This window comes from Neomonachus schauinslandi, chromosome 16 (genome assembly GCF_002201575.2).
Source record: "Neomonachus schauinslandi chromosome 16, ASM220157v2, whole genome shotgun sequence".
Taxonomy (NCBI): Eukaryota; Metazoa; Chordata; class Mammalia; order Carnivora; family Phocidae; genus Neomonachus; species Neomonachus schauinslandi.
In genome coordinates this window covers 32,260,019-32,272,113 of record NC_058418.1, presented here as the reverse complement: position 1 = coordinate 32,272,113, position 12,095 = coordinate 32,260,019, and the positions used below count along the sequence as shown (strand labels likewise).

Below are 12,095 nucleotides of genomic sequence, written 5' to 3'. Positions count from 1 at the left end.
TTGAATTTAAATAAAAATATAGAAAAAGAGAAACAACAGACCCCCCCCCAAATATTTTAAGTCTGATAACGGTTTTGTGGTTATACTAAAAAAATAAATAGGGACGCCTGGGTGGCTCAGTTAAGTGGCCAGCTCTTGGTTTCAGCTCAGGTCATGATCTCAGGGTCGTGAGATCGAGCCCCACATCGGGCTCTGTGCTCAGCCCTGAATCTGCTTCAGATTCTCTCTCCTTCTCCCTCTCCTCCACCTCACTCCCTCTCAAATAAATAAATAAAATCTTTTTAAAAAAGGGTACTTCCTTTTTAGCTACACACACTACAGTAACTACAGATGAAGTTAAGAGGTGTCTGGGACTTGCTTCAAAATACCATGTGTGCATGTGTGTTGGGGCCATGGCATGGTAATTACTGAAGAAGGTAGACGGGGACCTGAGGGTCCATCCCACTACTCGCTCTGCTTTCATATATGCTCCAAAGTAGCCATAATAGTTGGGTTTTTTTTTTTTTTAATTAGAAAGTAACTTCACAGTGGGGAAATCTGACAAAAACTCCCTCAGCCAGGTGGTCAAGGTCAACATCAACAGCGCTAAGTCCACAGCATGCACCTCTGAGATGGGACGAGAAGGGTACTTCACTTCTGCGGTCTTCTTCCCCCAGACCCAGAACCCCAGTTTACCCAACAGAAAAACATCAGACACACCCACATTGAGGGACATTTCACAAAATATCTATTGAAGACTTCTCAAAGCTGCCAAAGTCATGAAAAACAGAGGCTGAGAAATCGTCACAGACCAGAGAGGCTGAGAAGAACATGATTCCTAAATGCCATGTGGGATCCTGGACGGGATGCTGGGTCAGAGAAAGGGTCTTAGGAGAAAAACTAGGGGCATCTGAACAAAGCCTGGAGTGTGGTGGTGAACATAGCAACAAGGTTGGTTTCTCAGTCGTGACAAATGGACCATGACGGGTGATATTAACCACCAGGCACCAGGGCGGAGGAACTCTCTGGACTAGCTTTGCAACTCTTCTGTAAATCAAGCCTTAACCTATTCTAAAATAAACGCTTTACTAAAAAGTTCATGGACTCCACATCCCAGGGAAGTCACGACGTACTGTCCCGAGACAAAACCTCGTTGTGGAGATCTGACACGGTAAAATCCCGTGTCTGTTAACGATGTCAAAATCCCCTTGATCCGGGTCTGTATGTGCGTGCACAAGGAGAGGGGCACGGAAGGACGGACACCAGGTGACCGTGGACGAGCTGCTCACAAGGGCCAGGAGGGCATCAGAGATGGGAGCGGGAAAGCAAGACCAAAGACCGTCGGGAAAACCACGGAGAATGCAGCCCGTCTGTGGCTCTAATAAGCAAAGACTAAACATGCGCACAGACAAGGTGGGTCACAGGGACCCACGACAGCACTGACTGGATGTGGAGAAGGGTTGATTTAGGTGAGGCAGGCTTGCCTTGGGTTTCTCTATTGTAAGGTAATTGCTGTAATAAAATGGTAGCAATGAGGACAAAGGAAAAAGGCTGCCCATTTCTGCAGATGACAAAGCGGAGACGCAAGGAGGTAGAGCCACGTGCCCAAAGTCACCCAGCCTGTGGGTGGCTGAGCCGGGACTCCTCATTCCAGGTCCAGTCTCCGGTCACAGACCCGGGGCTTCTGGGCTGGGTGAGTGGGGAACCAGGAAACGGAGGCCCTGAGGGGGGGCCCTCAGAAGTGACATGCCCCAGCTAGGGAGGCAGGCACAGGGGGCGCCAGGGTGGGGCTCCAGGGGTGGAGGGAGCAGACCGGGGCTCCCAGTTGCCCTGAGTTGAGCAGATGGCAAAGGGGAAGCCCCGGGCCCAGCGTAGCCTCTCCTGGTAGAAGGGCAAGGTGCCCTATCGGGACGCAAGGAGGCTGCTACCAATAGCTGAGGGGTGGGGTAGGGCTACAGGGGCTGGGGACCAGGAAGGACTCACCTGGCCTCTAACCAGGACACCCCCACCCCAGGTCACCAGGCAGATGCCCACACTGTGCCCCCTCAGGCTGTGCCCTCCTTACTTACTTGACTTCCAGAGGCCCCGGGCACTTCTCCAGAGTCTCACAGAGGTGGGTGAGGCTCAGGGGCTCCAGCTGACACTGCCTGAGGCTGAAAGGGGGCAGTAGGCCGGGCAGAGGGTCAGAGAGGGAGGGCCCAGGGCCCTTGTGCAGCCCCAGGGACTCTCCCCTTCTCTCTCCACCCCTCCTCCTCAACCTCCAGGCTGCAGGATCCTCCCCTCACAGGGCACACTCTGCACCCCAAGTCTCCCCTACAGCCTGATCCCCACCACTCAGTGACAATAAAGGACCCCCAGTGCGCAGCTGCCCTCGCTCCATTCCAACACCTCCCCACTACCCCTGCCTGAGTCTGGGCCACCACTGTCACTTGCCTGGACCACTTTAACACCCTTCAACTCCCCTCCTGCCTCCCTGCGATCCTTCTCCGCCTGCCAGTGGCTTATCTTTTAACAGTGCAGTCTGACCACGCCTCTTAGGCGCTTAAGCCCCCTGTGGCTCCCTATTACTCTCAGGCTAAAAGCGAAAGGCCTTTTCCATGGCCTCGCTCACCTCCACTGGCCCTGTACATGCCCCAGCCACGCTGACATGCTTCTCAAGAGCTAAGCTTTCCCTCCTCAGCTGACCCACCTGCCTGGGACAATCCTCCCACTCCTCCTCTGGATAAGCCTGTTTGGGCCCCAGCCGAGGAGTCTTTCTTCCTAGGTAAGGAAATCAAGGCCCAGAGAGGGGAGAGGCCCAGCCATGGTCACACAGACATGGCAGAGCTGGGAAGTCTTCTGAGAAAACAGCATGGAATCTTTTCTCTGGGGAGAACGCTGGGCCCGGCAGCCCCCCTCACCAGCCCTCATACTGGCCCCCTTTCTTTTCCTTCTCTCCAACCCTCTTTCCCCCAGGCCTAGCCCCCAGGCTCTCCTCACTCCCTGACTCTTCACCTGTATTGTGGTTACCCCCCAAAGAGAAGTGGATAAGACAGTACCAGAGGCTCCTGGGGACGCGGGGCTGACGAAAGGCCAAGAATTGGGCTCCAGCCGGGAATTCTGGCAAAGATCCACCAGCCAATTGATCCCTTGGAGTGGGGAGACCATTTTTGAGAGGAACGTTCACATCACGCACATGGGAAGACAAGACACAGAAGTCAGGGCTGAAGGGGGCCTAGGGACGATCCAGTCCCTCCCTGTACAGATGGGGAAACTGAGGCCCATGGAAGGGAAGTCAGAGTGAGAAAAGCCAGCAACTTACACCTGTCCGGGTGGCAGCACCTGGCTAGGACCGGGGGAGCCAGGACAGAGCCCTTCCTCTCTCTCATCATCCCCAGGCTTACATTCTCTAGGCTTTGAGAACCCAGAGAGTTCCCAGAAATGGAGACCCTGGCCCAGGATGCAAGACCACCCTGGCCTTGGGCCACTCCAGCTCCACACAGCCCGGCTGGTCTGGCAATGCTTTTCTCTGATACCTTAGCTAGTGGCCCCACTAGGGGGCAGCTGGGAACATCTGTGCAGAACTAACAATCTGTTGTTTACTGCAAAGGTGTGGAAACTTTTTCAGAACACAAACGGTCCTTGGCTTCTCGAACGCCGTACACTCTGAGTGTGAAGGGCGGTGACTCTTATGAAGTCGGGAGTCTGCAGAGGTCTGCAGAAGTCCTGAGGGGCAGAAGCCTAGCCGCCCTCCCTCCTACTCAGCAGCCCTGAGCGGGCACCTGTTCCGCCGCACTGCCCCCCCCCCATCTCCCTCCCCGGCTGCCCTGCCTCCTTTCCAGAGCTAAGCGGCTGATTACTGCGAATGGAGGGACACAGGGGTACATCTGCAGAAGGGGAGCCAGACCTGGGTGGGCTACTCTAGGGCTAACAGTGGTCAGCACAGGGCTGGGGTTGGGGGGAGCTACAGAAAATGGAGGCCAGGGGAGAGGGGAGCCCATCCTTCCCCCCTCGGAGCTCTCCCTCCTCACCTGCCTGTTCTGTCACCTCTCAGGACGACGTGCTGGCTCTCAGAGCTGCAAACAGAGAGGAAGCAGCAGTCTGAGACAGACAGACAGACAGCCTGGTCATGGAGGGCCCGGAGGGCGGCCCACTTCCTCAGCAAATATAACAATATTCATACTAAGCATAATGACATGGATTGAAGCACATACAAAGCACAGCACTGCCGGGACCTCCTTTTATGCTCACGATAATGGTGTGAGGTAAGAACTGTTCTTACTCCTCCTTAACAGATGAGGAAATGGGTACAGAGAGGCTCAGTGACCTGCTCAAAGCTGCACAGCAGCTAAGTGGTGCGCCTGGATTTGAACCTGGTCTGTCTGTGCCCACACCTCCCACTCTTGGAAGGGGAAAGTGGGGGGAATGGGCAGACCCCACTGAAACCACGGCTCATCTGCCCGGCTTGGCCCCAGGCTGCCTGGCCAGGTGGCTTCCCTTCTAAATTCCCATCAGCTCCAGAGACCCCATGATCGAGACTGGTCCCCGAGCACTCAGCCACCAGCAGGGAGCTTCCGGTTTCCGTAAAGGTCTCCCAGGACGATCCACAGAGTGAGCAAGGGAGAGTCGCTGGATCGTGTCCCATGTCAAACTTGGAGAGATGGGAGTGTCCTGGGGCTACTTTCATTCATCCGTCCATTCATTCATTCAGCAGACACCTGTCACACGCTCACGGGGCCTGGTGCCATGCAGGGCCCCGAGGAGGTGACACTGAACAGGACAGATGAGGAAGGTGGTGGGAGCCGATGGCCCGTGGGGTCAGAGGGCAGGGCAGGGGCCCAGAGGCACACTCACCTGATGTCCAAGTGGAGAAGCCACTGCAGAGTTGAGAAGCACGGGGTCAACATGAACACCGCATCCAGGGACAAACTGTTCTCACTGAGGCTGGACAATCACAGGGGTGACACTGATGGAACTCACCCAACTCAGAAACGCCCTCTTTGTGGTCAGAGCCCAGGGCAGGGGAGGGCTGTTCCTGAGTCCAGATGACAGAGCTCACTGAACCCCAAATGGCCAGAGGGCACCTCTTCTAACTCCCCATTGTACAGATGGGGAAACTGAGGCCCAAAAAAGCAGCAAGGTCTTGCCCAAGGTTATGAGACATGCTGACGACAGAGGTGAGATTAGAACTCTGGTTCTCTGGGTCTGTGATGAATCTGGAGAGTGCTTTCAGGATGGAGTTGTGCCTCAGTTTCCCCACCTGATAAAAAGAAGGGCAGTGCCCAGTGCAAAATGAAAATGCAGGGGCTCCTGTTCAAAAGGCAGGGACAAAGCTTTGCCTTTCTTTCGGGCCTGTCAATCTGTCATAGTGTTTCCTATTCACCATGTAATGCTGCAGTCCTCTGGCCCAGGTATGGGTAGGTGAGCGAGGATCTCACAGGTTGGGGGGCTCAGACTACTTCACAGTATTGAGAAGGTCACATGGGTATTTGCCGCCAAGCACCAATCTACATATGATTTGCCTACAGTGGTGAGGCTTTCCTCCCTACCCACAAGCAGGCCCAGAACAGGAACAGAGGTAACCCCTTCTTCCTAGATGCCCCACGAAGACTGAGCAGGAAGGGCCCTCTGGCTCCAGCACTCATTCTATAGCTGTAGCCCAAACCAAAGCCCCCTCCCCCTTATATTTTAGGTGTTCCCTGGGAAGCCGGGGCCCAGAGAGGTGATGGAACTTGCCTAAGGTCACACAGAGAACCTAACAGTTGTGAGCTCTCTCCAGGGCTCCTCTCACTTTAGCCCCGAAGAGCTCAGGAGAACAAGAATATGTGGGAGCCCAAAACACAGGGGCCTTCTAGCACCCGGAAACTCTGGTCTGTTGCAGGCAAAGTCTGGAGGCTCCTGGTCTCCTCCCAGGGCCTCCCTCCCGCACTGAACATCTCCCCGCTCTCTGCTCTCCAGCTGCCCTGGGCACCCTGCTCGGGCATCTTGTCTGGTACACATCCTCCCTAGCCAGCCTGTATCCTAGCAACAGCCCCTCCCTGCAACCCAGGGCCAGAAGGGCTGCCAGTCATTAGGGTAACTGACCGTTAGCTAACGCTTCCCGTCCATGCTTGCCCCGCCCCAGGTGGCCTGGGCCTCCCAGAGAGCCCATGCAGAGCCACAAAGTCAGGTTCAAGAAGTAAAACCTTAGGTTAGCAGCTGGATCACTGAGTCCCAGAGGCTCTCTCAATGAGACTCACAGCAGCTAACTACCCTTTGTGAGCACTTACCACGTGCCAGGGACTGGACCAGGCGACGGACATGCGTTTTTTGATTTAATCTTTACAATAACCCAGGAAGGAATGAGACAGGACACAGAACACCCCCTCCTCACCGCCCCCACCCGTCGTCCTGATGAGAACAAGCTTCAGAGGCTTTGTCTAGTTGGCTACTCACTCCAAGGACTGCAGAGGTCCCAGCCCTGGGAGCAGCTGGGCCAGCTGGGCTGCGCCTTCGTCCCCCAGAGCATTGCCTGAGAGGCTGGGAGGGGTGAAGGGGGAGAACAGGTTAGTGGAGGGTGGGCGTGGGGCCTGTAGGAACTCTGTGTCTCCACCCCTGGGAGACAGCTTCTCCTGAAACTGGCACCCGGCCCTGGGCTACCAGACCAGATCTCAGCAGATCTCACATGGGTCCGCTGGAGTTTCCCCCACGCTTTCTATCCTGAGGTTTGTGACCTTTGGGGGTCGGGGAGGGGTTTCAGAGGGGGTCATATGTGGGGACGTGCATTTTAGGGGGAAGGGTCACAACCCTCCCCGGACTCTCTCAGGGGTTTCTTTTTCTTTTTTTTTTTAAAGATTTTATTTATTTATTTGACAGAGAGAGACACAGTGAGAGAGGGAATACAAGCAGGTGGAATGGGAGAGGGAGAAGCAGGCTTCCCGTGGAGCAGGGAGCCCGATGTGGGGCTCGATCCCAGGACCCTGGGATCATGACCTGAGCTGCAGGCAGACGCTTAACGACTGAGCCACCCAGGCGCCCCTAAGGCGTTTCTGATTGCAGCAGGGAAACACCGCTGATCGCAATCTTAAAAAAAGTCAAAACAAAACCCCCCACACCAACACCCACAGCCCGCTGGGCTCCACCCACCCACCCTCCACCAGCAACCACTCACTCCAGGTGGCCGAGGCGGCAGCTTCCTCTCAGCGCCCTGCAGAGCTGCTCGAGGTGCTTGGCTTGCAAGCCGCAGTGTGTCAGCCTGCGGAGGAGGAAACACAGCCCCTCAGGACAGAGGCCACAGCAGCCACTGCCCCCAGGCACACAGGGACGCACCGACACACAGCATGCACATAAGACCTCCTGCACAGGCAGTCAAGAGCTAGAGAGAGTCAGAGACACAGGGAGACCAAGATGGAGAGACACTGAGATGAGAGGCAGAGGAGACGGTTGCAGAGACACACACGCACGCGCACGCACGCATATGGGCCTACGCACGCACGTGCATGCACTTACACATGCACGCGCACATACACACACAGTGCCATGGAAGGACAAATAGACAATGACAGAAAGGGCAGCAAAGCCAGAGAAACAGAAAATATGAGAAAAACAAGGAACAACAGAGACAGACAGACAGGGAGATTCAGATGGACACAGAACAAGAGAGAAGGCCAGCAGAACATCGACGGGAGGCCTGCGGGGGCTGAACCCAGCCCCAGGATGAGGGAAGAAGGTGCCACATGTCCCCAGTCTCTCCATCCAGAGTCCCCACGACCCATCAGCTGCTGGAGGCCAGGGGAGCTAACAGGAGTGGGGGCCCCCTGGGTGGGGAAGGTCACTGAGGGGGCTGCCCTGTGAGCCCTGTCTCTGGTGGGCTGAGCAGGGGAGGTGGGAGGCAGGGAAGCCAGGCCACAACTCCTGGATACGGCAGGTTGTGTCCTCCAGGGAGCCCCTGGGGCTGGAGGCCTGGGGAGAGGCTTTGAGCAGAGGAAGGGAAGAGGTAGGAACCACACAGGGCCGGCAGGCCATCTCTGCACCTGATTCTCGTGGGGCGCAGGGGCAGCTCAGAGGGCATCCGGCACGTCAGGCTGACCCGAAGCGCAGCCCTGGAGGGACACATACCATGGCCAGGCTGAGCACACTCCCCAGCCACTGTCTCCGAGTCCACCCTCAGCCTTACCTCCCGCCCTTCAGTCTCTACATGAGGCCTGGAGACGGCCAGACCCTGGTTCCACCTGGGCTTCTTGGCTTCCTGGCTGTGTGACCTGGGACAAATCACGGGGCCTCTCACCGGGACAAGGTATGTGAACTGCTTTAGTGTGGTGCGTGCCTGAGGAAGCCAGAAGGTTCTAACCAAAATCAGAGCTACAGGCCAAGCGCTCTGCAAATCCTTGGGGTTTATGCCGAAGGACCTCAGTGTCTGGCACGTGGCTCCTGGCTACCCCGCCCCCCACCCCAGTCGGCCATTCTGCATCACAGGGAAATGGGGAGGCAGTCTGTCCTGTGACACTGCCCCTCTGGGCTTCATCCCTTGCCAAGCCTGCTGGCTTCCTGCTCCTTTGTGAATTTGTCTAGGTCCCCTGAGAGTTGAGTGATGCTGTCCAGCCGTGGAGGTCAGGGAGGGTCTGGGCCTGGCTCAGCACAGGGCCCGGATGATGGTGGGCCCTACCCCTTCCGGATCTCCTTCAGCTGCTCCTGCTCTGGGGCAAACGTGAAGACCACAGTTTTGTGCAGCACGCTGCAGAGAGAGAAGAGAAGAAGAAGGAGACAAGACGCTTACGGGGTTCTGGGGGCCATTTTCTAACTTGGACTGGAGGGACCGCAGAAGTACCATCCCCTGCCTCTAGCTGTGGCTACTTCCTCCGACTCTGCTGTGACTTCCTGAGTTTTTGGGCACCTGAAATCTTTCTACCACAGAGACTTTGCAAACTTATCAACCCTCATTTCCTGGAAAGCCCTTGAAAGAAAACTTCAGTTCTGCCTTTTCTCTCTCAGGCTGAAACCCTCCTTGAGGCCTCTGCTGTGTGCTCACCCAGTTCAGGGAGGTCACTGCCAAGGTCACTGCCAGAGGTCACTGCCAGCTCCAGGACAGGTGCCGACAGTCTACACGGGGCTTTAACTTACAGCAGGAGCATCCTTAACCTTGCCGGTGTAAACTGAATATTAAACACTCTTTCTTCCTTCTTTTCTTCTTTCTCTCTCTCTCTGTCTCTTTCCTTTCTTTCTTTCTCTCTCTCCCTCTCTCTCTTTCCTTTCTTCCTTCCTTCCTTCCTTTTTAAAGATTTTACGTATTTATTTGAGAGAGAGTGAGAGAGAGAGAGCACAAGCAGGGGGAGGGGCAGAGGGAGAAGCAGGCTCCCCACTGAGCAGGGAGCCCGATGTGGGGCTCGATCCCAGGAACCCGGGATCATGACCTGAGCCGAAGGCAGCGGCTTAACAGACTGAGCCACCCAGGCGCCCCCTAATATACATTTCTCATCGCAGAGTTCATACTTCTTCCATGTGGAGAACTTAGAAATTATAGTAAAGTAAGAAGAAAATAAAGAAAAATCACCCACCACCTCTTCCATCTGTCAATGACGGCTGATAACATTTGGGAATGGGTTCTTTAGGTCTTTTGTTTTTAAAATGCAACTAATGTTCTTTCTTTTTTCCTTCTTCTTAAAAAATGGGATTAAAGGACAGATTCTTGTTTAAAAATTAGGTTTTCAAGGGATAGGTGAAACAAGGGTGACAAAATGTTGATAATTATTGGTGGGAACTGGGGTGTTCACCATTCTCCCTCCCCTTTGAGTATGTTTGGGAAGCTTTACTATAAAAATGGTGAATTAAAATTATACTACAGTCATCGCTCTAGACTAAAATTGTACCTATATCATCACTTTTCATTGAGTTTTTCTCTCTGAAGGTAACTCAGTTTACTTACCTAATATTCAACTGCTATATATTTAAGGTATGTTCATTTTTCCCTATTATAACTAATACTGAGGTGAACATTCCTGTATCTAAATGTGTTTGCACCAGCACGCTGACTTCTTTAGTGTAAATCCCTAGAAATGAATGGAGCACCATTTGGAATGAGCTAAGGATCCTTTATTGGATCATTATATACAGTGAATCAAGGTCCCCTAATCTCTCTTTTGGGTTAACCAGTGTCTCTCTCCTCCTTTGAGGGGTGTCTAAAGGAGGGACTGCCCTACTTGGTTAAGAGCCCCTCTGGGTGGGGACTGTGTTGACATTAATTAGCATCTGCCCTCAGCTCCCCAGACTGAATCCTGAGACTTAACAGAAATAAGGTTGGGCCCTGTCTCGGGTCAGGTTCCCTAGAAGCAGAGCCTGAGCCTCTGAATGGGGCAGAGGGCCAAGTTTCACTTGATCACTTGTGTATGGGATGTACTGAGGGCCTGCTCTTGGGAGAAGCTGGTAAGGGACCAAGGGAAGCAGAACAGAGCAGGTCTTCGGCCTGATCCCACAGGGAGCTCTGGAGCATGAAGGGCACCAAAAGTTTGTCCTACCCGAGGCCAGAGGGCTGGAGAGTGATGCCTCTGCCTCGGTCATGGGCCACTCCTGGTTGGGGGAATTGGGAGGGTAACCACCCAGGCGCCACTGGCTCCTATCGCCCCACGGTAGTTTCCTGGAGAAGGTATAAGCTGAGAGCAGCTGGGAAAAGAGGGTGTGGGCAGGGCTCCAGCAGCATCTTCAGGTCCCAAAGGCCTGGCCCAGAAAGAATGCTAAGGTCTTGGAGAGAATGGTGGGAGAGCCCCGGAACTCCAGGCTGGAGGCAGGAGGGGGTAACAGTGGTCCACTGGGAGGTCCTACCTGATGTGCAGCTCGGCCAGGGTCTGGCACGTGCTCACCGCCCTCAGCACACAAGGCACCCCGTCCAGAGAGAGCTGGTTGTTGCTGAGGCTGTGGGGGAGGGGGGTGGCGGTCAGGCAGCTCAAGTCCCCAGGCCTGGACAGCTCCAGTCCCCTTCTCCTGGCACACAGTAGCTTGCTGGCTGTCACTCTGTGGATGTCCTGGGTCCTTAACCAGGGTGTCTCGAAGGATTCTGGCCCACGTGGATGAGCCAAGAGCTGCATGACCTCGCTGCCCCACTCAGAGAATAAGGTTCTACAGCTTGAGTGAGAAGAACTGACTCACCGTTTTCACCTCTCTGAGCCTGTTTCCTGGTCTGTCAAATCACCATCATTTTAATCCCATTTTACAAATGGAGAAACTGAGGCCCAGAGACATTAAATGATATTAAGGCTACTAAGTGACAGAGTCAGGACTGAACTCCCAAGGCAAGGCCCCAAACCACTGTTACTCAACCTCAACATTCCCCTACCCGACCCACGCTTGATGCTAAGACCTCAACGCATCCCACCCAAACACCACCCCACCCGGTACCGTGTAACACCATAGCACGTCCAGCAGCCTACTACCCTTTCTTTCCATCCCACCACCCCAACAACCCACCCCTCTACCCCGGGGCACTGTGCCCCCACCCTAACATGCCTCTTCCCACTCCAACACCACAAAACCCACCCACCCCAAACCCTAACGAAACACCCAGTGCAACATCCCACCACACCCCAGGGCTGTTGCAAGGATGAACTGGAACACAAGCCACTGATGTACGAGGAACATGCTCTACACACCCAAGGGGTTTTAGTAACTGGAACTGAGACAGAGGCAAAGGCAAGTCATGGGCAGACTGCTCCAACTTTGCTGGTGTTGGGGCGAGCAGGTCAGTGGAGAAGCACTAGGCCACTGCAGGACCTGGTGGTGGCAAGGACCAGCTGGGGCTCTCTCCAGGGCTCCCCCCCATCACCCAATAGTGACGCTGGCAACTCACTCCAGAATCCTGGTGATGTGCAGCTGAGATGCGGCCTCTGCCATCAGTCGACAGCCTTCATCGTCCAGCTGGTTTCCTGAAAGGCTGAGACAGAGGGGCCCGATGCCTTGTGCTGGTGGGGTGGGGTCCCCCCTAGCCTCTGCACTCACACAGTCCCTCCTTGACTTTAGCCAAAGCAGCCCTCCGGTAAATGAGCCCTAATAATGATGGATGCTGCAAGGCTGTGTATGACGTGGCCTGCACTGTGCCAGCTGCTTCTACCATTACCGGGCATTTAATCCTCGTAAGGACCCTGTGGAGCAGGCACTATTATTATCCTCAT

At 54.8% G+C, this 12,095-nt stretch overlaps 1 protein-coding gene across 10 annotated transcripts in view; it reads right to left on the bottom strand.

Moving 5' to 3' along the window:
* The window catches only part of NLRC5 (NLR family CARD domain containing 5), a 55,921-nt gene that overhangs the window by 27,912 nt on the left and 15,914 nt on the right, over positions 1 to 12,095 (bottom strand). For 9 of the 10 annotated variants that reach the window (XM_021704485.2, XM_044911426.1, XM_044911427.1 and 6 more), the window contains exons 12-21: positions 11,774 to 11,857; positions 10,753 to 10,842; positions 8,603 to 8,671; positions 7,971 to 8,039; positions 7,109 to 7,192; positions 6,394 to 6,477; positions 4,813 to 4,902; positions 3,990 to 4,034; positions 3,018 to 3,107; positions 2,049 to 2,132 (exon numbers count right to left, since the gene is read on the bottom strand). In XM_021704485.2, coding sequence (XP_021560160.1) covers positions 2,049 to 2,132; positions 3,018 to 3,107; positions 3,990 to 4,034; positions 4,813 to 4,902; positions 6,394 to 6,477; positions 7,109 to 7,192; positions 7,971 to 8,039; positions 8,603 to 8,671; positions 10,753 to 10,842; positions 11,774 to 11,857 — 789 coding nt within the window. The remainder of the gene's footprint in view (positions 1 to 2,048; positions 2,133 to 3,017; positions 3,108 to 3,989; positions 4,035 to 4,812; positions 4,903 to 6,393; positions 6,478 to 7,108; positions 7,193 to 7,970; positions 8,040 to 8,602; positions 8,672 to 10,752; positions 10,843 to 11,773; positions 11,858 to 12,095) is intronic. The other variant, XM_044911432.1, reaches the window with a different exon arrangement.